General features: G+C 39.3%; 1 protein-coding gene across 1 annotated transcript in view; it reads left to right on the top strand.

Moving 5' to 3' along the window:
- The window catches only part of NCOA2 (nuclear receptor coactivator 2), a 222,767-nt gene that overhangs the window by 90,908 nt on the left and 107,033 nt on the right, over positions 1–24,826 (top strand). Inside the window, exon 3 of the mRNA XM_021688631.2 lies at positions 23,643–23,747. Coding sequence (XP_021544306.1) covers positions 23,662–23,747 — 86 coding nt within the window. The 5' untranslated portion in view covers positions 23,643–23,661. The remainder of the gene's footprint in view (positions 1–23,642; positions 23,748–24,826) is intronic.

The raw sequence follows: 24,826 nt of genomic DNA, 5'->3' as shown, positions 1-24,826 counted from the left end.
TAGATAAGCTAGTATATATGTTTATTATCAGAGTTCACCACTGCTGAGTTAGATACAGCTACCTCTGCCAGCGTTGAAATAGAATTCCTACAATCACCCATTCCAGCGGCCCCTTCTGGCTTCTCCTATTTGATCTGTCGTCACCTCCAGATTATTTCAACTCCCAGGTAACCTTAAGACAAGGGGAATAGATTCTGGAACATAATTTGCTAATGTACTTGGTTGGATATGTTATCAGGGCACCTAGGATTAAGTAGGAGGAGAGACAAGGTAACAGATATAGCAGGAAGTTGTTTCTTGTACGAGGGTTATTGTGAGCAGAATGTACCAAAGTGAGAGAAATCGACCCAGTTATTGCCAGACACAAAAAACATATTTTCACTGGTATAGAAGGACTGGGCTGCAGGTATAGAGAAAAATTGGGACACAGTTGAACTTATGGGGGCCTGGCATAATTCTAAATGTCTGAACCACCTAAGTTCATCATAACTTTGTGGTTCAGGCAAGTGATGCACTGTATTCACTGTGGTTACAGTTGGTACCTAAAGGTTGTGGGATTAGTCTGCGGGCTGGAAATGAACAGAAGCACAAATAGGCATATCACCGTGACATGAGAACTCAAAAGTTTGTGTTTCCTTGGTGATGCCGAGAGCAGAGAACAAAATCTGATTTGTTCATAGCATAGCATTGTACGGTCATTTTGGGTCCTCTGTTGGATGTTCGGTTCACATTGGAAGGTCAATAATTACCAACAAGTGGCAACGCCAACCACATCTGGCAATTCTGGTGTGAACGATCTGTCCCTTTCAGGATGTTATTGTTGAAGATCCTCATGGATAGACATTCCACAAACTTTGAGGGTGATATGTTCATTTTTTTTCCTAACAGTATTTTACCTAGATCATTTTCTTGGACTGTCATCAACAACTCTCCTGCTATATATTTTGAGATAGTTGGTTAATGGCTTTCTATTAGAGAGCGTGAAGAAGTGTGGAAAGAGCCATGGACTTTGCAGTCAAAGCTTGGTTTGAAGCCTAGTGATTTAACTTATAAGCTTTGAGACTTTGGACAAGTCATTTGACTTCTTTGAATTTGTTTTTTCTCTGTAAAACAGGGGATAATATCTGCTTTGTAGAGCCCTGGGATTTAAATTACATGATGCAGTACCTAGTACAATGTCTAACAATAATTACCAAACACCTAAGATACCTCGTCTTCTCTGTGAAATATCCCTTCAGCATACTTGGTGTGTTTTCTTACTTATGTATGTTTCATTTCCCCAAGTAGTTTAAAACACACACACGTGTGCACCTATTTAAATAAGTTCATAGTGTCTGTTCATTGACTAAATTCTCTATGAACCTGTTATTTCTAACTTCTGGAGCAACTTGGAATCTCATGCTTCTACCCAAATTGCCGATTTTTAGTTTTGCTTTTATTCTTGCAATCTAAGAGTACATTTGCTATTTTATTTTTAGCATTAGGTCATTCGGTTGATTCACATTAAACTGGCAGTCAACAAAAAAATCCCCTGGCTATCCTCACCTAAGTGATCATCATCTTGGTTTCACTTGTTTAGAACTTCATACAATTGATTTTTTTTTTTTTTCAACCTCATTGCAGGATTCTACCTTTCTTTTTGTGGGTAGTTATCATACTGGTCATGAAGACTATGTAGTAACCTGCTTAAGCTTTCTTAAATTTTAAAAGATACAGAACTGTATGTTAAGATTATATCTTAATAATCATAGTGAAAAATACTGAAAGCAAGTATCTCCTATTAGAGGACATGAGACATACACAGCCACAAAGACCTGCATCTTCATTAGGTAAAGAGGCAGTGTACTGCAGGTAGGCTCTAGAGTCAACTGCTCAGATATTAGTCCCAGTTTTACTTACCTCTTGGCTGTATTTGACTTTGACTTTTGGATATGCTATTTGATTTTTCTGTGCTTCAGAGAATGGTAATAATGATTTCATAGGGCTTTTGTGAGTTTCAAATAAAATAATACAGGTAATAATACAGGTATAACGTAGTGAATGTTCAGTGATGTTACCTATTTTGGTGAAATAACTTTATACTCTATAGCAGTTTATAAAACAATTTATCCAGTGAACTTTAAGTGCTTCTGTGTCAGGCATTCTGATAAGAGCCTAGGATAAAAAGATGAAGCTTACTTAGTCTCTGCCCTTCAAGGAGCTTAAAATTTGGCAGCGAAAAAGACATAAATAATTATAATATACGTGGTTAATGGTAGAGTTATATATAGGCAATTAAAAGAAAGAAGAAGGAAGGGAATTTAATCTTGGGAGAGAGGGCCGTGTGAGCTGGGTTCTAAAAGATGAGTGGGGATTAGCAAAAAGGGGGAAGACACATGGTCTGTTCCATGTATGACAAGCACAGGAAAGAGATGAAAAGTGAATAGTATGTAGTAGGTGAGGACCCATGGGCAGTTTACATTACCAGGTCAAAAAGAGTAGGATGGGAGATGAGCCTGGAGAAACAGGCAAGGGCTAGATCCTAAGACATCTTATGTGACATTTGAGGCAGCACAGACTTTGTCTTGGAAGGAATAGAGTCTACTGAAGGTTTTAAGAAGGGAAATTATCTGGAGGTAAGGAAACTTATGTTAGATAATCCAGATAAGAAGTGGTGACGAGCTGAACTCGAAGCAGTAATGTTATCATAGTGACAAGAGGAGAGACTATGAGGTGAAGTCACATTGTTGATGATTTGATGGGAAGAATATAGAAGTTTAAAGATGATGTTCAGTGGATGGGTGCTCTTCCAGGTGAGGCAATTTTGGGGTGCCAAGAAGAAATGGATGAACTTAATTTGGTGAGTTGGATTTTGAGGTGGAAGGTCAAGGCTGGAAAGAAAGGCTGGGCAAGGCTGGAAAAAAGATCTGGGAAACCATGGAAATAGGTGATACCACTGCAGAGAGTATAAAGCTGAAGGTCTTAATCCGATTTGGACATTTGAATTATCTGGAGAGTTTTTAAGCAAAATACTGATGGTCAAACTGCACCTCTAAAGTCTCTGATTTAATGGGTCTGGAGTGGTGTCCTGGTCATCTTGTTTTATGTCTTATTTGTTTTGTCGATATGTGTTTTTTAAATTTTGTAAAATATACATAATCTAAAATTTATCATTTTAACTTTTGTAAGTGCACAGTTTAGTAACATTAAGCATGTTCACAATATTGTTCATTTCCAGAACTTTTTTTTTTTTTTCATTTCCAGAACTTTTTAATCATCCCAAACAGAAACTCTGTACCCATTAAACAAAACTCCTCATTCCCCCTTCCCCCCAGCCACTGGTAGCTTCTAGTCTACCTTCTGTCTCTGTGAATTGACTAGTCTGAGTGCCTCATAAAAGTGAAATTATAATATGTGGCCTTTTGTGTCTGACTTTTTTTACTTAGTGTCATGTTTTCAAGGTTCATCTATGTTGCAGCATGTGTGAGTATTTTATTCCGTTCTAAGGCTGAATAATATTCCATTGTATGTATATATACACATTTTGTTTATTCATCTGTTGATGGACATTTGGGTTATTTCCATCTTTCAGCTATTGTGAATAACGCTGCCAAGAATATGAATGCATATGTATCTGTTTAAGTCCCTACTTTTAATTCTTTTCAGTATTTAACCCAGAAGTGGAATTGCTGGGTCATGTGGTAATGTTGTATTTTTTTAAAAACTCCCCAAGTGATCTTTAAATATGCTTGGTTGAGAGAACCTGTGATACAGAACAAGGTTATGGTTGAGAGAACCTGTGATACAGAACAAGGGTACTTAATCTGGAAGGCCCATAAATGGTCTTAGTGGATTAGTGACTTCTTAGGAGAATTGTGTGCTTTGTTTTGTATATCTGTGGTTTCACTTTTTGGCTTTGATTCCGTTCTCAGAACTGTTCATAACTCCAAAGTTGTGCTAAGAATCACTGTAGAACCTAATTTTAAAATAGACAAAGATTTGAATAGACATTTCTCCAAAGAAGATATGCAGTGGCCAAATAAGTGCATGAAAATCTGCCTAACATCATTAGTCATTAGGGAAGGGAAGGTGAAACCCAACAATGAGGTACTATTTCATACCAAATAGGATGGTGATAATTAAGGATGAGGATATGGAGAAACTTGAACCCTTGAACACTGCAAATGGAAAAATAAAATGGTGTATCTACTTTGGAAAGCAGTCAGGCAGTTCCTCAAAAAGTTAAACATAGAGTTACCATATTACTCACCACTTATCCTAGGTATATATTCCAAGCGAACTGAAAGCTTATGTCTATGCAAGAACTCGCACACAAATGTCCATAGCAGCATTATTCCTAATAGCCAAAAAGTAGAAACCCAAATGTCCATCAGTGATGAGTAGGTCAATAAAATGTGGCATATCCATACATTGTAATGTTTGGTCAGAAAGAGAAATAAAGTACTGACATGTGCTGCGATATTGCTGAAACTTGAGGATACACTGAAGGCCACATATTATGTGATTCCGTTTATATGAAATGTCCAAGTGAGACCAAACCCATAGAGATGGAGAGTGGAGATAGATACTAAGGCGTGGGTAAGAAGGGAATGAGGGGTAATTGCATAATGGGTATGGGGTTTCCTTTTAGGGTGATGAAATGTTACAGAATTAAATATGGTGATGGTTGTAAAATTCTGTGATTAGACAGAATCATGAAATCTACATGTTTTTTAAAGGGTGAATTTTGGGGGCACCTGGCTGGCTCCATCAGTAGAGCAGGCCTCTCTCGATCTCCAGGTCATGAGTTCGAGCCCCACATTGGGTGTAGAAATTACTTAAATAAATAAACTTAAAAAAAAAAATAAAAGGGTGAATTTTATGGCTTGTGAATTATACCTCAATAGAGCTGTTGAAAATAATTTTTAAAGGGATGCCTGGGTGGCTCAGTCGGTTAAGTGTCGGCTCTTGATCTCAGCTCAGGTCTTGATCTTAGGGTTGTGAGTTCAAGCCCTGCATTGGGCTCTACACTGGGCATGGAGCCTACTTAAAAAACAATAATAATGATTTTTAAAGAGAAGATGACTAAGAAAAGAAAGAAGAAGAAGAAAACGATGACATCCAATGGGAGGATTGGCTGAGATGGAGGTCTGGATAACTGCAAAGGGGACGATCCACAAAAGAGATGGGAAAAGAATAATTAAGCCATGTAGGAGGAGGACCTTTGTAGAGTGCTTTGCTGTGGAAGCCTTGGAATAGAGAGATTCAGGAGGGATCCCTTGGGGGATGTCATCCCGACAGACAAACCCAGTAGAAAGGTGAAGTAACATCACACACGGTGTGCCAGGAGTCCTGCAGGTTTGGCATTGGAATGTTGTGGGAGACAAGGGATGGCATATTCAGGGGAATGATGGGGAAAGAAATGTAATTGTTTGGGATCCTGAAGTGAGTGGAAGGGAATTGGAATAAGCCACAGGCCTAGATTCCCTTATTTGAATCTCAAAATTCAACAAACTCTGAAAATGGAAAGGTTTTTATAACTCATTTGGCAGGAAAATCTGACCTGAATGGATGTGAAATGATTTATAATCTTCATTTGTCCCACTTAGTGTGAATATTCATACATTGCACTGCAGAAATAATATTGAATTCAATTACAGAATGTTTCCACAGGCCCCTGTGGGGATGTTGTGATATAGGGTATATGCCACGTATTCTCTTCCTAAGATTAACATGTATCTCTCTATCTGAGTTCTAAATTCCATGGCCCCCAAGTGTTTTGGGTAACGGACCACAGACCTGTAGTCTTTGGGCAGGTCTGGTTGTGGAGGAGAGATGTGGGATTGGATAGTTGTTAGAGAAGGATTCACACTCAGGGAGCATGTTTTTTTTTTTAAGAATGGAAATGACCTGAGTGTGCTTATAGGTTAAAGTAGAGAGGAGGAGGTTGAGATTCTGGCAAAAAGAAGCTTGGTAGCAAAGTCTCAGAGAAGGTGGGGAGAGAAATAGGAAACGGTGTTGGAATGTTGGTGTTTACAAGAGGAGGGGTCACGCAGCCTCTGAGCCACCAGGAGTGATGATGAAGATCGCAGTGGATATCTTTGTAAGAAGGAGGAAAGGAAGTTGAGTAAAGTCAAATTGAACAGCTATTTGCTGAAGTGGTAAAAGCTGGAAATAATTGTTGGGGTAAATAGAAGGAGCTGACTTGAGAACAAATGAAAGGGTTGGCAGGCAGGTCTATGGGTCCAAGTCAAGTTTAGAAAGCCTTAAAATATCTGTAGGGCTATTCTGCCCCTTTGCTGTATGATTTTCTCTGTCAGTGCTCAGCTTCCCGCTTCCAGGAGCGGAGAAATCTTGCGATTAAGTTTTGAGGAGTGAATCTTGGGAAAGGAAATGTGTGAAAGGGAACTGAGGGTGCCCGGGGGCTGGCGGTAGATCTAGCTAGGTAGGGAGGGAAATGGGGTGAGTGGAAGGCACAAGGGATTAGGGTTCCTTATACACCGAAGACTAGTAATTGAGGAGGAAGACAGTAAGAAAGCTAGTGTGCTGGCAGATGGTGGGGGAAAAGAGGCATTCAAGTCGCAACAATCCTGGATGATAACAAGGCTCAGGGTATGATCGTAGGTAGGAGGCAGTGACTGAAGTGAAATGGAGGTGAACTTTGTTGGAGCTGAGACAGATGAGGCCCTATGAGGATAGGCATTAGCTCATCCACACAGACTTTGAAATCACTCAGGATGATGACCGATTGGGGCTGAAGAGGAAGAACTAATTACATGTCAAGCTTTTCAGTAAATGTGGAGGATTAAGTGGCATATTGGTAAATCTCAGACTTGAACGCAGATAGAGGGTGTTTTATGACATGGGTTTCAAAGAAGCAGATTTTTATGCAAGGTCACCCTTGCGGTGGAGTCATGGCCTCGTAGCTGCTCTGAGGAGTGTGGAGAGTATGACCCCGCCTCCTATCTCTAGTATGTGTATAATGAGGGAATGAGCTGCTTCTGGAATGGACTACAGGGGAGGCCTGTCAGGAAAGCCAAAATAGCTCTATACTCTAATTGGGTTGAGGGTGTAGGGGAATTTGTTACTACAGAATGAGAACTTCAGAAGGCACAGGGAGAGATGTAGGATGGAGTAGAATTATTACAGGTTGTATTAGGGAAGAAGCACAGGATAGATTAAGAATAATGGGTAGTGGGGCACCTGGGTGGCTCCGTCGTTAAGCATCTGCCTTCGGCTCAAGTCATGATCCCAGGGTCCTGGGATCGAGCCCCACATCGGGCTCCCTGCTCGCCAGGAAGCCTGCTTCTTCCTCTCCCACTCCCCCTGCTTGTGTTCCTGCTCTCTCTGTCTCTCTCTCTGTCAAATAAATAAAATCTTTAAAAAAACAAAAATTAAAAAAGAAGAATGGGTGCTGACCAAATGTGAGAGTAGTTTCATCTTTGCGCATATTCAAATACCAAATACACTAGAATAGAAAGATTGTGAGGGTTTTTCCTTTTTCCTTTTTATAATTGTTTTTATTTTATTTTTTATGTATTTGTTTTTGTAGGTATTCACATTATTTTAATACAAAGATATGTAGTAAATGTCATCATGCTGGTTTGGACTTTTTATTCTGGACTGCTAATACTAAGATTTTCATAAATGTCATCTTGTTATCACATGACAGCTGTGTTTTGTGTCATCTGCCTATCTGATGAGTACATGCTTTTTTTTTTTTTTTTTTGAGTCCCTGATTAAAAAAAATAAACCAGACTAGACTGGAAAACTTCTCTTTGTTTATAATAATCAGTTCATTAATGCCAAGACTGTTATTCCACAACCTGGACTAATTCTTCATTGTCATCCAGCCCTGTAGTTCTAATTCTGCTCTCCTTTCCAGGTAGTGCCAGGCAGACTTTGGCTGATCACCTAGGGCCCTTCTGCAAGGGATTCTGATGTCGTTGGTCTGAGGTGGGGCCAGGAAATCCATATTTTTAAAAGCTCCTTGGGTGATTCATTAGCAGCCAAACTTGGGAACCACCAGTGGAACCCACATTCTGCTTTTGTCTGCACAGTGGCATTTTGTCAGATGCCCTCATGGACTTGCACATACTGTCTTTGTGCCATCTCCCTGACTCGGCATTCTTTTATCAAAGTAGGAATGAAGTTCTTGTAAGCATTTTAAAGGCATTCAATTCTTAGTAATCAGTTTAAATTATAAAGTAATGTCATGCCATAATCTTCAAATTAGAGTGTGTTTAAAAAAATCATAATACCTATTATTATCGTGAATTTTGCTGAAATGGGAACTCACATACCCTGCTGAGGTGATTGTAAGTTAATAACAGCTTTTTGGAAAACAACTTGATAATATGCATAAATAAACTTAAATACAGTCACACCCTTTGATCTAGCAATTACATTTCTGAGACTGTTGTATTGAGACGATTAATTATTGTTTTTTAAATTTTTAAAATTTTTTAAAGATTTTATTTATTTGAGAGAGAGAACATGAGTGGAGGAGCAGGGAGCCCGATGTGAGGCTGGATCCCAGGGTCCCGGGATCGAGCCCCACGTCGTCATACATGTCGTCCTCGGGCTCCCTGCTCAGTGGGGAGCCTGCTTCTCCCTCTCCCTCTGCTGCTCCCCCTGCTTGTGCTCTCTCGCTCTCTGTCAAATAAATAAATAAAATCTTTAAAAATAAATATATTATGGGGGCGCCTGGGTGGCTCAGTTGGTTAAGCGACTGCCTTCGGCTCGGGTCATGATCCTGGAGTCCCGGGATCGAGTCCCGCATCGGGCTCCCTGCTCGGCAGGGAGTCTGCTTCTCCCTCTGATCCTCTTCCCTCTCGTGCTCTCTGTCTCTCATTCTCTCTCTCAAATAAATAAAAATAAATATATTATGGTATCTTCATATGATGAAATAGCGTAGAGCCACTTAAATGTTTATGAAGACATTTATTACAGAAAAAATTTAGTGTATAACATTAAGAAAATGGAAAAGCATGTATAATGTGTATATATATAGTTTGTGCTTAATTGTATATTTACATACAGTACATTTTAAAATAGTGAGCAGAAATGTTTTTAAGTTAATGGTGATTCTCTGGGTGGTAGAGCTACATGCAATTTTCTTCGTTAGCATTTTGTATTTTCTAAATTTTCTATACTAAGCACGTATCATTTTTATTAAGCAAAACTAATAAAACTTTTTTTAAAAATAAAATACTTTAGTTTTTTTCTTTTTTTTAAGATTATTTATTTATTTGACAGAGAGAGAGAGTACAAGCAGGGGGAGTGGAAGGCAGAGGGAAAAGCAAGACCCTGGGATCCCAGGTCCCAGGAAATGGGATCATGACCCGAGCTGAAAGCAGATGCTTAACCAGCTGAGCCACCCAGGCACCCTAAAATTCATACTTTAATCTCTTTAGCAAAGTTCATTTGGGATGAATTGTTAGAGAAGTCATTCTTGCTCATAATAATCACCAGTGTGTTTTCTAAATATTTGCAAACCACCCCTATATCTGTTCTACAAATTGGCCGGGTTATCAGCATCAGGCTTAAAAGCTTGTGGGGCTTGTTGTTTTCTGTTTGTTTTGAATAACAGCATTACTGAGATTCCCCGCACATAGCATAAAGCTCACTCTTCATAGTGTACAGTTCAGTGGTTTTTAGTTGATTCACAAATTGCACAGCCACCACCATCTAGATTCAGAACATTTTCATTAACCTGAAAAGGAACCCTGTACGAATTAGGAGTCACCCCCCATTTCCCTCTCCCCTTAACCCCTGGCAACCACTAATCTGCCTTCTGTTTCTATGGATTTACTAATTCTGGAGAGTTCATATAAATGCAGTCATATACTATGTGGCCTGCTGCAATATCCTATTAGCTCGTCTTCAGCTCCTCCCCCCTCCACTGCCAGAAATGTCATTTATGCCACCACCATGCTAATCTTTCTGGCATCACTGTGACTTTACCACCTCTGGCTCAGAACTTTTCTGTGTGCCCATAGTTTATGAAATCAGCAGGAACTACTACTCATTCTGGCATTTGAGGTTTTCTGTATTCTGACTCTACAAAGTAGACACTTACTAAATATCTGGTGAATAAATGAATCCAATGAATAAGATGTACTCTGCCTTATCTGTCCCTCTCCTTCTCCCTCAGGGAAGAAGATAATTACTATGAGTTAGTCAGATTTCGGGTCACTGCTGGGGCAAGAAAACCTCTCTGTGAAGTTTAGGGCAGTGGTGAACTTCAGCAGGCATCAGATCCCACGCGGGGCTTGGGAGAGGGCGGGCCACCCCCAGAGGTCCTCATTCACTAGGGCTGGGCTGGAGCCAGAGTGTGCGTTTGTGACACTTCCTAGGCGGCACTTTCAGACCACCGTTCCAGGGCCTGACAGCAGGCTTGGAGGGAGAGAGGGTAGGTGAGGACGGACAGATCGGGGCTCCCCAGTTGTTGAATGGTATGTGTCACCAGCAACTCTGGCCCAGCCTTGCTCTTCAATAACTGCAGCACATCGGCGGGCACTCTGCTCATATCTCCTACACCCTCACTCCCCACCCCAGCTTCACTTTGAAAAATTGTGCCTACCCTTCAAAACCCAGCAAGGGCGTTCATAAAACCTTCGCCACGGCTCCCTACAACAAGAAGCAATTTTCTCCTTAGTAGCACTTTGTATTTTTCATATATACTGGATTCTGTTAATTCCATTCTTGTTTCTTCCTCCTAAATCTTTGATTTCTTGAGATTAAGTTCAGTTTCTTACTCAGTAATTGTACTGCCATGTCCGTAGAACACAGTAATTTGCCCTTAGCAGCTTACTTAGTAATTATCAGTACAGCTGAACATCAGAAAGAAAGAAATGCAAATAGATTTTTAAATTAAAACCCTATAATTTAGGTTATATTTTTAATACCAAAAAGAGACCTACCTGTATTAATTAGAAACTTAATCTTACATGAAACGTAATCGTCCAGGCCCAAATGTGTTTTACCCTAAGTAATAGTCATTGCTGTAGGTTTTGAAACATTGGCTTAAAACAAAACAGCAAACTAAAGAAATCATATGCCTGTGTTATGAAGACACACGTGGTATGTTGTGATAATTGAGAGCCAGTTTAATTTTCTCCATGTGTCTAGCCCAACTGCAGCCAGGGTTTGAGTTTCAGAATGAATTCTTACCCTTTGGTTTTGGATCAGACAAAAGGAATAGAATATAGTTAGCTGTCTCTGAGGTGTCAAGCAATTATCTTAAGTTCTTTTAAGTGTCATTTCAAGCTTATTATTTACCTGTTATGGTTAAATAAGGTGCACCAGTCTTACAGATCTTTATCCATAGGTGTAGGTTTTACAAAACAATTTTTACTCTCAGTGGAAAGCACGTTTTAGGACTAATGAAAGGAAAAGGTAGAGAACAACACATTCTGCAGGGGAGTTTGTTTTAATCTTTTCAATGCCTGTTCTAGGCTACCCTTATTTAGTCGATTAAATTATTATTGTAACACACTTTAAGCTAATTTGGGTCTAAATTCTATAAACTACCCAGTGGGTAATTAGAAGCTACCATTCTTGAGTCCAATTATATTTTTAGTTCTACAAAACACCGTATCTCTCCATCTGAAGTTATTAAAGGGAGAAAACCCTCCATTTACAGCTCTCCAGGACAAGTCTCTGTCCTCTTCAAAAGTCCTCAAAACCTGAGGGCTCCCTGGCCTCTGATCCTGAGGTCAGAGAATTGGGCTCTGTTGTATATAGTCAAAATAATAACAATAGGATTGTACCTCTGAAAGCTGTTTGTGTGTCCCAAGTTGGAAACTTAAACATAAATCTCCCCTAAACTACTATAGTATGGTCAGATTCAACAATTACTGATAATCCAACATTTGAGAGAGGGAAAAAATAGTGCTTGGCTCATATTTAAGTGCCAACTTTATTTTAAAAAATGTTTTTAGAATAATGATTCTTATAAATAACTTTCTACATTCTAGTAATGCTCAGTAAATCATTCTGTGGGTTTGTGTTATTTGCAGGTAAAAATGCTTAATTTGGTTTGTTTTTGTAAGACCAAATTGGATGGGGGGGGGGGGCTGTCGATCCAGAGCTGCCCTTTTCTCTTTTTAATGGCAACCACTGCCTCACAGCAAATACTGTTCAGAGTTATTGTAATGATGTGACCAAAAGAACGTTTATAGGAATTGGTATGGTGAGAAAATGATTCAGAGGTCCTCTCACCAAACCAACTTTTTCCTCCTTGCTCATTTTCCACTTCTGTGGAAGAGTGGTAGAGAACAGAGGAAAAAAACATAAAATAATAATACTTCAGAAAGACTTCTCACACAGGTTTTACCCTAGTAAGGAAACATAATTTAAACTGCCAAAGGGCCTGTCGCCCTGTGCTAGTTTTTCCTCTAAGCACAAGCATTGAATTTTGTTTCCTATACTTTATCCCTGGGACATGCTTAAAAATTTTGCCCCTTACTTTGTTTTCCTGTTTGATTGGAGATAACTCCCAAGAAAGTCTGGAATTAAAATGAGTGCGAATGAGAAAAGGCAGGAAAGAATGAGTATCCCAAGTTTCACCTGTGGTACCCAGAAACTGCTGTGGGAGGTAGCACTGTGAGCTGGCTAGGAGAGTGCCCTGGACCCTCTCCAGAGGGAAGCAGCTAATGATGGAAGAGAAAGAAGTGTGGTTTTCATTTTATGCACCTTGGGCTGGGGAACAAGTAGAAGGGAACCTTTCATTTTTCCTGCTGGAATCTAGGAAGCCTTCATAAAGAGGATGGTTTTTCAGCTCGGCTTGAGGGATATTTTCCTGAGGAAGAAGAGCAATTTTAGTAACCTTTGCTGGAAGGCTCTTATGATGTGGGTATTTTTCTTGCTTTAAGAGAGAAAATATGAGAAAGTTCCTGAGGTTAAGGAGAATAAGTGATGAGTCCAGAATGACCAAGAGCTTCCATCTTTCTTATACAGAAGTAAATTTGGAGAAGTATAAGCTGGTTATAAGATCGTTTTAGTAGTCTAGAAACTGTTGTGGGATATCTTTTGTTTTATCAAAGGAAATAATTTATACTTCAGATTTCATTTAAATGACGTTCAATTTATTTCTTTCATTTGGGGTAGTCTTTGTATTTCTTACTTTTACTGTAAGGTAGGCTTACCTCATTTTATGCAATATTCTCCCCCAAAATATGCATGTAAAGAACTTGTGCATTTGTAATTTGCATTCCAGAGAACTGATTATTTAAAAAATCTCTTTCTGGCTTGCTTTTTGTTTTGTTTTGTTTTTCCCAGCAGTAGAACCAGGGTACTCTCTTTCCTCCCCTTCCTTTCTTCCTCCCTTCCTCCCCTTCCCCCCCCTCCTTTTTCCTCCCTTTCCCCCTTTCCTTCTTCCCTTTTTTCCCTCTTCCATTCTTCCTTTTTTTTTTTTGTAAACTCATAACAGTCTGATGCATTAATGAAAGGAAATTTGGAAAATAGAAAAATTATGCCCATAGTGCCCATCAAAACAATTTAACTGCTAATATTATGATGAATTTTCTTCCAATTTTTTTCTATAGTCTTCTCTGTTTTCACCATCAGCTTAAATTATTTCATAAACATTTACATGCTATCAAATTCAACCTATAATAAATAGCTTACATTTATTAAATAAGCCCTTAGGTGCCAGTCACTGTTATATGCTCTTTACATCTCTTGCTCTCAACAAACTTAAGGAGATAGGTATTATTATTTCTTGAAGAAGTGAAACTTAGGTTCAAAGAGATTAATTAACATAATAACATAACTAATATGTGATATTCCTGGGGTTCCAAACCAGAGTGGACAGCAGAGGATGTGCTCTGAGCCACTATACATTGTACAGCTTTTCATGGTTGCATAATAAATTCTGTTATGACTCTTAGAGGTCTATCAGAAAGGTCTCTGCTCGGATGTCACCCTATCAAAGGAGAACTTTCCCGACCACCCATTTAAAAAGCTACACTGTACTCTATCCTAACCGTACCTTATTTTTCTCTAAAGTGCTGATCACTATCTGATAAAGTAAAATGTTTGTTTTATTCTTTCTTCCTTCTCCACTTTCTTATTAGAACGTAAGAGTCATGGATAAAAGACTTGGTCTGCTTTGTTCATTGTGGTATCCCCCAATATGTAGAACCGTGGCATGGCGCTGTTCAGGATTATTTGTTGAATGACCTCGCCTTTACGTTACCTTTGCATGAATCCTGATTTTCTTAATCAGCCTCCGTTGGGACCGACGGGCTACAATAATCACATGCGCTGCGCTCCCCTCTGTACATCACAGGACTGCCCCTGCTCTGCCCCGAGTGTCTGCGGCACCCCACCCCTCCGTACCCTGCAGTGACGCTGCGTGGCTACCGAGCGCCGGCTTCTTATCTAGACTGGGTTATGCCACTGGTTGTTGTAATTACATCATTTAATGAAATATTATGTAACTAATTAAGTATGAGCTTAAAAAGACACATATGCTTCTATAGAAACCAGGATGAATGCTTTGAAAAACTCAAATGGACAAAAATTCCTGTCAAATAAGTATATGCAACACATCTATAATAGGAAAAATAATAAAAATACACCTCGTAAGCACTTATAAGAAATCAGATTGTCTACAATTTCTAGCTTTGTTTTAGACATTGAGTAGACAATGCCTTAATAATATCAATACGAAACTTCAGTGGAGACTGATACTCAAATGTATATTTTTATGTTTAAAGTTAAAACGAAATGATTAAAGGTAGTAGGTGTCATTTTTATAATTGCTCTTGATACCTGACTTTTAAAATTAGCCAATTACTACTTCTGTTCTATAGGAAAAGGCAGCTTTTACTGTTTGGAATGAAACTCCGCGTTCTTAGTGTGCCAGAGAAAATTTCTAGCTGGTTTTGTTATTTCAATAACTTCATAATAAATTCAATAGTAACAATACTACTTCATTTCCCCTCAGGGAATAATTGCTTTGTGAGCTGAGGCATGATTTCCTCTCTGCACCAGAATGTGAGCTTCAGGTGGCCCGGGACTCGTAGCTCTGTTTCCAATGTCTACAATGGTACTTGGTGCATTAATTAGGTACTGAGTGGATAGATGGATGATTCTAAAGTATGTATGTTTTTTGTAGAAAGAAATGTTTTGCATTTTGCAATAATAACCGTTAGATTTTTAGCAAAAAGAAAAGTACTTTCAAATTATGTATTCACTGGTGATCAAATTAAAATATGCTGCTTTCTATAATATATATTAATTTGTTTCTCTCTTTAGTGAAAGTATTGAAATACAGTGCTCACATTGCGGTGGTTAAGAAATGAGGAAGTGTTTAGATTCACTTATAAGCTCTAAAACTTCTAACCGTGACCTTGGTCAAGTTGCTTTATTCTGTATCTCCATTTCCTCATCTGTAAAATGGGGCTAAATGTACGTTGTTACAAGCACTGAAGGGGTTCATATACGTGAAGTACATAGCGCCTGCCAAGCTAGTAAGTATTCAGTGAGTGATAGTTATTACAGTTATGCCTGGAGTTTGACTCCTGACCTGTCATTTATAATCTGTGTGACTTGGGCAAATTACTCGTGGAAACAGCTCAGAGAGGTTCGATGATCTGCAAAGGTGAGAGAGTGTGTGTATACACAGGTATATAAACATGAAAATGGGGATTTTTAAGCAAGAAAATGTGTACCAAGTGCTCCACTCATAGTAAGTACTTCCTAAATGCTAGTATTACACACACAAACCCCAACATACCATACTATGAGAAAGGACTTTCATTTATTTATTTAAAAACGGTTTACAACTGGAATAATAAAAGTGTTTCTTTATATAGAAACAGACGGTCTTGCCCTTGCCATTTCCGTAAGTTTTTCTCATAAATTAGGACTTTGTTTTTTGATCTCAAAAAGAAGTTTAAAGTCAATTTCAGAATAAAGACAGATAAATGAATTTTAATCTGCACAAGTTATGAAACTCCAACACAAGCCCTACATTGTAGTTGTTGGTTTGATGACATCTTTCCAGAATACTAAGCCTCCAGGGAAAGCTGGTGTTACGAATGTTGACTAGGGGCTAAGTAATACCATGCTTGAAGGGGAGGGCCGTGCTTACATTGTGCAAGGGACGCAGCTTCTTCCCCGTGTCTTCACGAGTCCGAGGCCTTACTGAAACGTCGCCCTGCTATTCTGGCCATATTAGCGCTGGCTGACGTCGCTGGGGATAGAAGCAGCCCAGCGACTGGCTATATTAAGGAACTTAGCCTATGAGAATTCAGAAAGTAGGAACCATCTTCTGCCACTGATGTCAGACTAGACATTTTTCCCTCTGTTGGTAATGATAGTTTAGAGCGGCTCTCTGCTGCTGACATATTCTGCAGTGGATTTTGCTCAGCACAGACTTGAAGAGAGGAGTTTTCCTTCTCTAGGAGCTCTGTGGATGATGGAAATGTTACAGCAAAATATTTGTGTACCCGGTGAACGCGAACTTCCCCATTTCTTTGATTCTTGCAGCATGTGTTACAGAGCTGCTGCTGCCCATTTGCAGCCTGATGTGTTTATTACAGTCTTCCCAATGGCATCTTGAAGTGTCTTTCAGCTAAAAAATTCATGAGTATTATTGGCTTTCAGTCAGAAAATGGAATATGTCTTCTAGTTACTGTCTAATATGCCACTTTAAGGCCATTATACAAAAGTAAATCTAAGAGCATATTGAAAAGGAAGGAATTTTTTAGCTTAAACATTTGTTTATACACTGTACTACTTTTGCATGGAGTAAGAAACAGCATGAGGCAAGGTAGGTGCTGAAGCCATTTCACTTGGGGGATAGCAGGACAGACTTGCAGGCTGTGTTATTTTCCTTAATCCTGTCTCCAGCTGGAAACCGGTAGTATTTTATTATTGAAAAATCATGTCCTAATAATAGTACCTTGCGTTTGGTTTACTGCAGTTAATAAAAAAAAGTCAGGCATACTGTAAGTTGCTCAGAACTAGTGAAGTTAAACTGAGAATTTGTTTCCAAATAAGATGCCTTTTATTCTATATTTGTAGGAAGTGAGTTTCCTAAAACTTTACAATAATCGAACTGTTGTCACTGTATGAATTAATGTGCAGTTTTACGAGTTTGAATCTGTAGATACATACTGTAATATGTGAGGTAAATTAATATTGTATGAAAAGCAAGCAGTATAGCGTTTTGTAAAGATGAAGTTAAAAGTGTTCTTATGATCTAGTTCAAAAGGGTTATAACACTTTGAGGAAAAATAATATACCCTCTGACTAGCTACAGTTTATTTTTGAAATACTGTATAGCATCTTCTGTCACTGTTCAATGCACTAATTGTTTTGCCAGTGAAAAGAAAAAGTCTGATTTTTCTGTGTGCTCTCATTCCCTGCATTTAGTAAATCTACACAGTTCGACTTACATTTGCATGTGTAATGCTCCTTTGTTTGCTTATTTATATGAGGCAACAGTATATCCTTGCATAATCTGTATATTTACTGCAGAGAATATTTATTTGACTCTTGCCAAGAGTTGGGGTCTTGCCAAAACAATGTTTGCTTAGGGTGATTTTGTCCACTTGACATTTTGCAAAGAGGTATTTCCCCTCCTCCGTCAATTCCGTGTTTTTATCTCTGTATCAGCTTACTGACTTCCAAGGTCTGGCCATTCTCTGCTTTCTGCCTTTCTCAGGCATCTACATCCAAAAGCACATTTGGCATATTTGAGCATTAGATACTGTTTTCTCTTTGACTTATCAGAGACTGGCCCAGAAATTGTTCTTTCTGAAGTAAAGGGTCCCCTCCTGGAACACAGTATACTTTGAGGGAAAAAAATGTTTCGAGTTTAGAATGAGCAAATGTTTTCACTTGTGATAAAGAAATAGTGAATGCATCTTTCACTACTGAGGTGGGCTTCTGAAAAGATTATCCTTTCATAATTTAATAGAATAGAAGCAGAAAAGCGTTTCAGTGAAGTTTTATTGTACAGCGGCAGTATTGCTTGAGTATTTCTTAGTCTTACAAAGTGTATGAAGAATCAGACTACAGAACACACAGCAATGTCATGTATCTCTTGTAAAAAGAGTTCAGAAAGGACCTGGAAGGCCATGGAAGCTGTAGGAGCCTTTCTGGGCTCATATCAAGAGCTAGATGATTTATCGGGCATCACCTCCTCTTGTAGGTGTTGATAAGAGAAGTTGTTTCAACAGCTCTTTGTATGTCATTTCATTATAAATTTCATCTCAAAGTAAGGAATTTCAGAGGGTCTAACTTTTAAAAACTATTTCGTGGAACTAGCAATAGAGAGATCTGAGGTTGATCACTCATTATGTTTGGATTTCAGCAACAGTGTTATCCTTATTTATTCTTTAACTGAATTTGTTCCACATATAATAAATCTGACAGTTTTACAGGCCTTATTTGGAAGATGGCCAGTACTGATAAAAGATAAAATGCACATTATTGTTTGTATGAAGTCTGGATGATTAACTAGCTTTAATGGTATGAGGCTGTATTGTGAACAACAGCTTTGTTACCTGATAAGTTATGTTGATGAATTTCATGAACAAAGAGTTCAGTTTTTAATTGTGTTGAGGCTTTAACATTGCATTTTGCTTTCTGTCGATATGCTAAGGATATAACTGGCATTGTTCACCCCTCCCAGAATATCGTTACTTTAAAAAAAAAAAAAAAAAAAAAGCAGGCCTTGATTCTGATGGCTGTAACACTTTACTGTCTAGTTTATACAAGTTGGTATCAGAGGATGTAAGGGAGGAGGTACTGTCACAGTGAGAGCGGGATTATTGTTTGTTGTAGATAACAAGAACGAACAAATTGAAACTCCTTTTCCAGACTTGTCCTTTCACAACCCCCCACATCTGGTAGAAACTGGCTTGTTCTCAATGACTGTAATTACCATCAGATACGACCCAAGAGTTTGCTTGTGTCATTTTTCAGTTTTTGTGATTTACATTGAACAGTTTCAGAACTGAGAGTGAAACGCTCGAGAATTTTAATTTCATGTGAATGTTGAAAACGTGCGGAAACTTTAAGAAACTATTAATTTAGGCCCGCTTACAAAATAAAATAAGATTTCTAAACCTTGAGTGCTGCCCTTCACTATTTTTTTTCCGTCTCTTACCCTTTTACTGGGAATTGATTTTTAACTTTGATCTGTAAAAAATGCATTAAAACTCATCAATCCAGGGATGCCTGGGTGGCTCAGTCGGTTGAGTGTCTGCCTTCAGCTCAGGTCATGATCCCAGGGTGCTAGGATCGAGTCCCTCATCAGGCTCGTTGCTCAGCAGGGAGCCTGTTCTCCCTCTGCCTGCTGTTCCCTGCTTGTGCTCGCTTGCTGTCTCTCCCCCACCCCTGACAAATAAATAATAAACAAACAAACAAAATCTTAAAAAAATAAAACTCATCTATACATAGAGTTTATTTTAGATGATATTTTAGATGATTTTTCTGTGCCTAAGTGCACACTAGTAGTCATAAATTTATGTATTGAATCTGTCGTTCTTTCTCTGTTTTTTATCTGTGTCACTTGCGGAGGGGCGGGATTCACTCACCTAGCTCCAGCACACATTCCAGTGTGAAATACTGATGCTTGCTGCCAGCCAAGCCTCACCTAAGGCATGAAGAGTATCAGAGTCCTCTAGATAGAGCACCACACTTCTCTTTGAGCACCTCGTTAATGAGGCTCACTGTTATTTATTTGGTTCATCCACTAAGGACCAGGGCATAAATCCACACGTTTGCTCCAGGATTTCATCTACTTCTAGCCCTGTGGCAGGCAAGAAAGAGGCGCCCAGGACCGGCTGCTTGCCGCCTGTCAGCACCTCCACCACCCTCCTCCTTTCTAGGCTTCAGCCCTAAATTTGCTTGCTTGCTTGCTTGCTTGCTTGCTTCCTTGCTTCCTTCCTCTCTCTTTCTCCTTCTTCTTTTTTTTTTTTCCATCTGAAGTCTTGTCTTTCTTCCCCTGGTTGATGAGCAGTGGTTCAGAGGGAGCATCCCCAGCCTGATGGCCATGGCTGGCAGAGTGCATCCGCCTGCCCCTAATTACTACAGACCCCCTCTTTTTTCTTTCCTTTGGTGGTTTACAGGTTGGTTGGCAGTGTGTACTGGACATACATAGCCTCAGAAAAATTGCTCAGAAAAGAGGACATATGGGGTAGACACCAAAAAATAAGTAAGCACATTCATAAAGTTAATTTTTTTTTATTTTGAGGAAATGTGTTTAAGGTACGATCACATAATAAAGAGAAAATTTAGCCCATAATAACTTATTTTAAGAGGAAATTAAGGGGCACCTGGGTGGCTCAGTCGGTTAAGCGTCTGCCTTCAGCTCGGGTCATGATCCCAGGGTCCTGGGATCGAGTCCCGCATCGGGCTCCCTACTCAGCAGGGAGTCTGCTTCTCCCTCTCCCTCTGCCCCTGCTTGTATTCCTTTTCCTGTTGTCTCTCTCTCTCTCTGTGTCAATTAAATAAATAAATCTTAAAAAAAAAAAAAGGAGGAAATTAAGTTACAAATGGAGTGGCTTGTGAGCCAGTGTTGAGTTGACTCAAGTAAAATATAAACAGTTTGCTCAAATGGTTTTCTATCCTTAGACCAGAAATTGTTAGCTCCTTGCTTTGCTCCTTATCTCCTTCTAGCCCTTTAGTTGAAATATATCAGTTCTGTCCCTTCGTGCAACATTACAATTACTAGTGTATATGTTTTGGGAAATTTAAGATAGATGATGGCTGAAGCTAATGTTAAATCCCAAAACTGAGTACAGACTTTAAGTAAGATAGTCACTTATATTGTCTTTTGAAAAGCTCTCTGATCTTTCTGATAGTACTGTATTTTTTAATATATATGGTGATACTTTGTGGGGGGCAAATAGCCATTTTCATCAACAGACTTAATACATATAGCTGCTCTATGGGGCATTTTGTTATATATTGAATGTTATATATTGATGATAAAAATTTACTTGAATTTTTATGATTTATAGAACACTGCTTCCACAGTGAAAATCGTGAAGGTCATTTGTTAAAAGCTTACTGAGATTGGATGGGTAGTATTTTTCCTTACATGCTTGTAAGGAAAACCATGAGAACTGTGGTTCCAAGAGAAATGGTGAAAAGGAATGTTCATAGGTATCATCCGAGAAGGGTTTTGGTGTTGAGGTTTTTGCTTCACCCGCTGTCCTTTTATACCTCCTGCAATGCCCTGGCTCCCTTCCTCACCATTAGAACACCTAGACCTTCCTCAAGGCCAGCTCAGTACCTTCCTGTCCCAGCCAGCAAAGTGTTCTTCTTTCTTGGACCTTACAATACGTGGGAGTGTGAGCCAGTTATAGAATACCTTTACCAAGTTTACTTGTTGCTGTTTTCCCCATGTACAGATGTATCTCCCTCTTGTTTTCTTCTTGAGAGCAACATTCCTCCTTGTGCTTCTTGAGCACCTAGCCTGACACATAATGAATGAATGAATGACATTGAGATGACATTGACATTGACAATGACAATGACATTGAGATGAGGGGAAAGAGTCAAGCACGGAGATGCATGCAATCCATATCTTGCACCTTCTCCCTCCTGACCTGTGCTTATGTGAGTACTGGAAGAATGGCTTCTTTGATGAGGAGACCCTTGCCATAACATCTTCGTTAAAAGTAGGGAGTGTATAACCCTGTGTACAAATCATCCCAGCTCTGACATTTGCTAAGCTGCTCAACTGCCCTGCGCTGGAGATGCTAATAATTATCCCCATTTAACAGAAAAGGTAATTAAGCCATGGGAGGTAACTTCTTAAGGTCCCACAACTAACCAAGTGGTAGAGCTTGGACATGGATTACGTGCATACAGCTTCTCTGCTCGATTGCCTCTCATAGTCTGTTTTGATGATTAAATCATGGCCAGCAATTGCTTGGTGCATAGTAAATGCTAAACAAATAACTAAATACAGATTATACTTATTATCAGCCCCAAACTATGTCCACAGTACAGGACCTTGGAACTTGGCTACATTGCTCCCACGGCAGGAAACTCAGGCATTAGCTTTCAGATTGTTCCCTCCTGTGTGACCTCTTGAGTATAATGTGCAATTGGTGCAGCCTCCCTCAACTGATACAGTGTTTCTTCGTCCTACTTCCACATGACTCTAAAAAAAATTCATTCCTCTGCCCTCTTGGATCAGAGTTGTGACCAGAAGAAATGCTTGTAGGGAGACTGAGCATCGCAGATTTCACGGAGGGAACGCTGGGCAGTTTGATGGGTATGTGACAGTGATAAAATGATCGGTGTTTTCTTCGCCCACCTTCCTCTTTGTCCTTTCTTCATGAACCTGTAACTCTGGCATTTTTCTGAAGTCCTTGACCTTCTTCTACTGTCTTGCCCTTCCATCCAATTTTTCCAATCCAGAAAGGAAGAAAAGCCACTACAGAAAGTAAAGGAGGGTGAAGGTGACTTTAGAAGCCTGGGAGACAGAAGGAAGGGGGAAATAGCAGAGAATTGAAACTCTAAGATTAAAGACGTTTAAATGCTGACTTAATCTTTTTAGGCTGCACTTTTTTTTCTTTTGCTAAGCAGTTATTAAGCACCGTGTGCTTAAGCGACTACATCATTTCCCCGGCGTCTTTGTTAGTCCCTTTGTTTAGTTCTCATAGAATTTAAACCTCTATCACTCTGTTCTTTGCGTATTTAAATGTTATTTTGATTTTACTGATGATGACCAATGTGAACACACTCTCTTACTGTATATCCTTTTATTTTCTTATTGGAAGGAATCCAGCAAGCAGGAGCCAGTAATTGTCCTCCTTCTTTAGGGTCAATAATGTTCCCTGATTTTTTTTTTTTTAAGTATATTTTAAGACCTTCGGTGATAGCAGCTAGAATTGGTGATAGCAGCTAGAATTAGCTGAGGGAGGGAGCCTCAGGAGTGGCAGGATGTGAGAAAGGAAACTACCGAGGGGAGGTGTGCTTAGGAAGGCGAGCTGCCGGGGAGAGAGGGCTGGGAGGCAGAGGGCGGAGGGCGAGGGCGGAGCATCGAGGCCGCTGCCGCAGGGGTGGAGGGAACTGGAGACTCCACAGGGAGGCGGAAACATCCTCTGTTTGGGGAGCATTGCTTCTGGAGGCCTCGTGCGAGGCCAGGATCTGTGGGTCAGATGTAGCTGGGCGGATTTGGAAACATTCAGATTACTGGTGGGGCACTGCTTCTTCCCAGGGCTGTCTGTCATGGGTGAGCTATTGCAGCACAGACTTCACATTGGCCAACCCAAAACAGAGACTGGGAGGAGCCCCTTACAACACCTGTAGCTTCCCCATGGTGCAAGATCACTCCTGAAACTGAAGGCTGGCTGCAGAAACCCAGGGCCCGCAGATTGTAGTTCATGGTGCTGCTGAAATGCAATGTCTGCTTAAAGAGTCTGGGCCCAATGAGGTAGGCTTGTTTGCTTTTGAAATGTGAACCTTTACAAATACTTAACTTTTAAACAAGGTAAAAAAAAATTGAGCGCTTTCATTAGAAGTTAGTTACATGTGCATATTAACCAAACAATGTTCATCATCAGTAACTTGTCAGATTTCTGATTGAAGTCGAAGTTCTTTTATTGGTGGTAAATTGATCAGGCACTTTATCATCAGCTCTGTTCTTTTTTTTTTTTTTTCCCCATTTCTTGTTTTAGTTGCTGATATGTGTTCAAGATGAGTGGGATGGGAGAAAACACCTCTGACCCATCCAGGGCAGAGACAAGAAAGCGCAAGGAATGTCCTGACCAGCTTGGACCCAGGTTAGATTCTTGCTGAGAAACAGAATCAGTACTGCCCATGAAAGCCACATGCATGGAGCATTGACTTGACACCTAATTGAAATACTGTTTGTTTTTCCTCCTTAACCGTTAAACCTTTGAATATGTATTATTTAACTTACATTTGGGTTATGCTGATCAGTTGCAGATTTTATTATTCTTTACAAGAGGACTGAAAGCTACATACTTCTTCTGATGTCCCCTGTGCACTTGACTATTAAAGCAGGCTTATTATATAATTTTGAGCCTTCCACATTTTCTTTTCTGTTAGATCACAGGAGGTGATAAAGACAAGAACACCCCATAGTAGAATTTGCTGTTAATTTTACACTAAGTTTTATTTTTACTTATTTATTTTTTTGAGTTGGTAACAAAGATTGTGGCCCTTCAGTGAGTAAAACAAGTAATTTAAAGCAAGTTCCATGTCATATATTATGGATGGAAGTGTCAGTTCTAATCTCCATGCAGGGTAATTTAGCATTATCTAGCAAAATTATAAATGGGTATCCTCTTTGAACTAGCAGTCCACTTCTAGGAATTTTCCAGCAGTATGCTTTCACATTGGCAAAATGATAGACACTGAGTTTACTTATTACAGCATTGTTTAATAATTGTAGAAGAGTAGGGAAAACCTCAATGTTTGTAGGGAACTATTTAAACAGCTATGATACCTCCATAACCTGGAATGCAATACAGCTATGAAAAACAATGAAGATGCTTAATGGATTGATATAAAAAGAATCTCTTAAGAACATTGTTACAGAGAAAAACAAGTTTTGAAGCATGTTTATGGAGTACTACCCTTTGTATAAACTACCCCTTTGTATAAACCATTTGTTTTGGGGTAATTATGAAACACTTAAGTGTTGTTAACCCATTTTGGGGGATGAGAACTAGGCTAATAGGTAACAAAGGTAGGAGAGAGACTTCATTCTTTTGATTACTTAAATCATATAAATGATTTTAAAAGTTAAATAAAAGCAGCAGCTTCTATTAAAGTAATAGATCAGATGGAGTAATAGCCAGTAAAAAGATCAGATGGAGAGTAACAGGGAAGAGGA

This window comes from Neomonachus schauinslandi, chromosome 4 (assembly GCF_002201575.2).
Source record: "Neomonachus schauinslandi chromosome 4, ASM220157v2, whole genome shotgun sequence".
NCBI classification, from domain to species: Eukaryota; Metazoa; Chordata; class Mammalia; order Carnivora; family Phocidae; genus Neomonachus; species Neomonachus schauinslandi.
The sequence above is the reverse complement of the archived record's forward strand: the minus strand, read 5'-3'. Positions and strand labels throughout refer to the sequence as shown.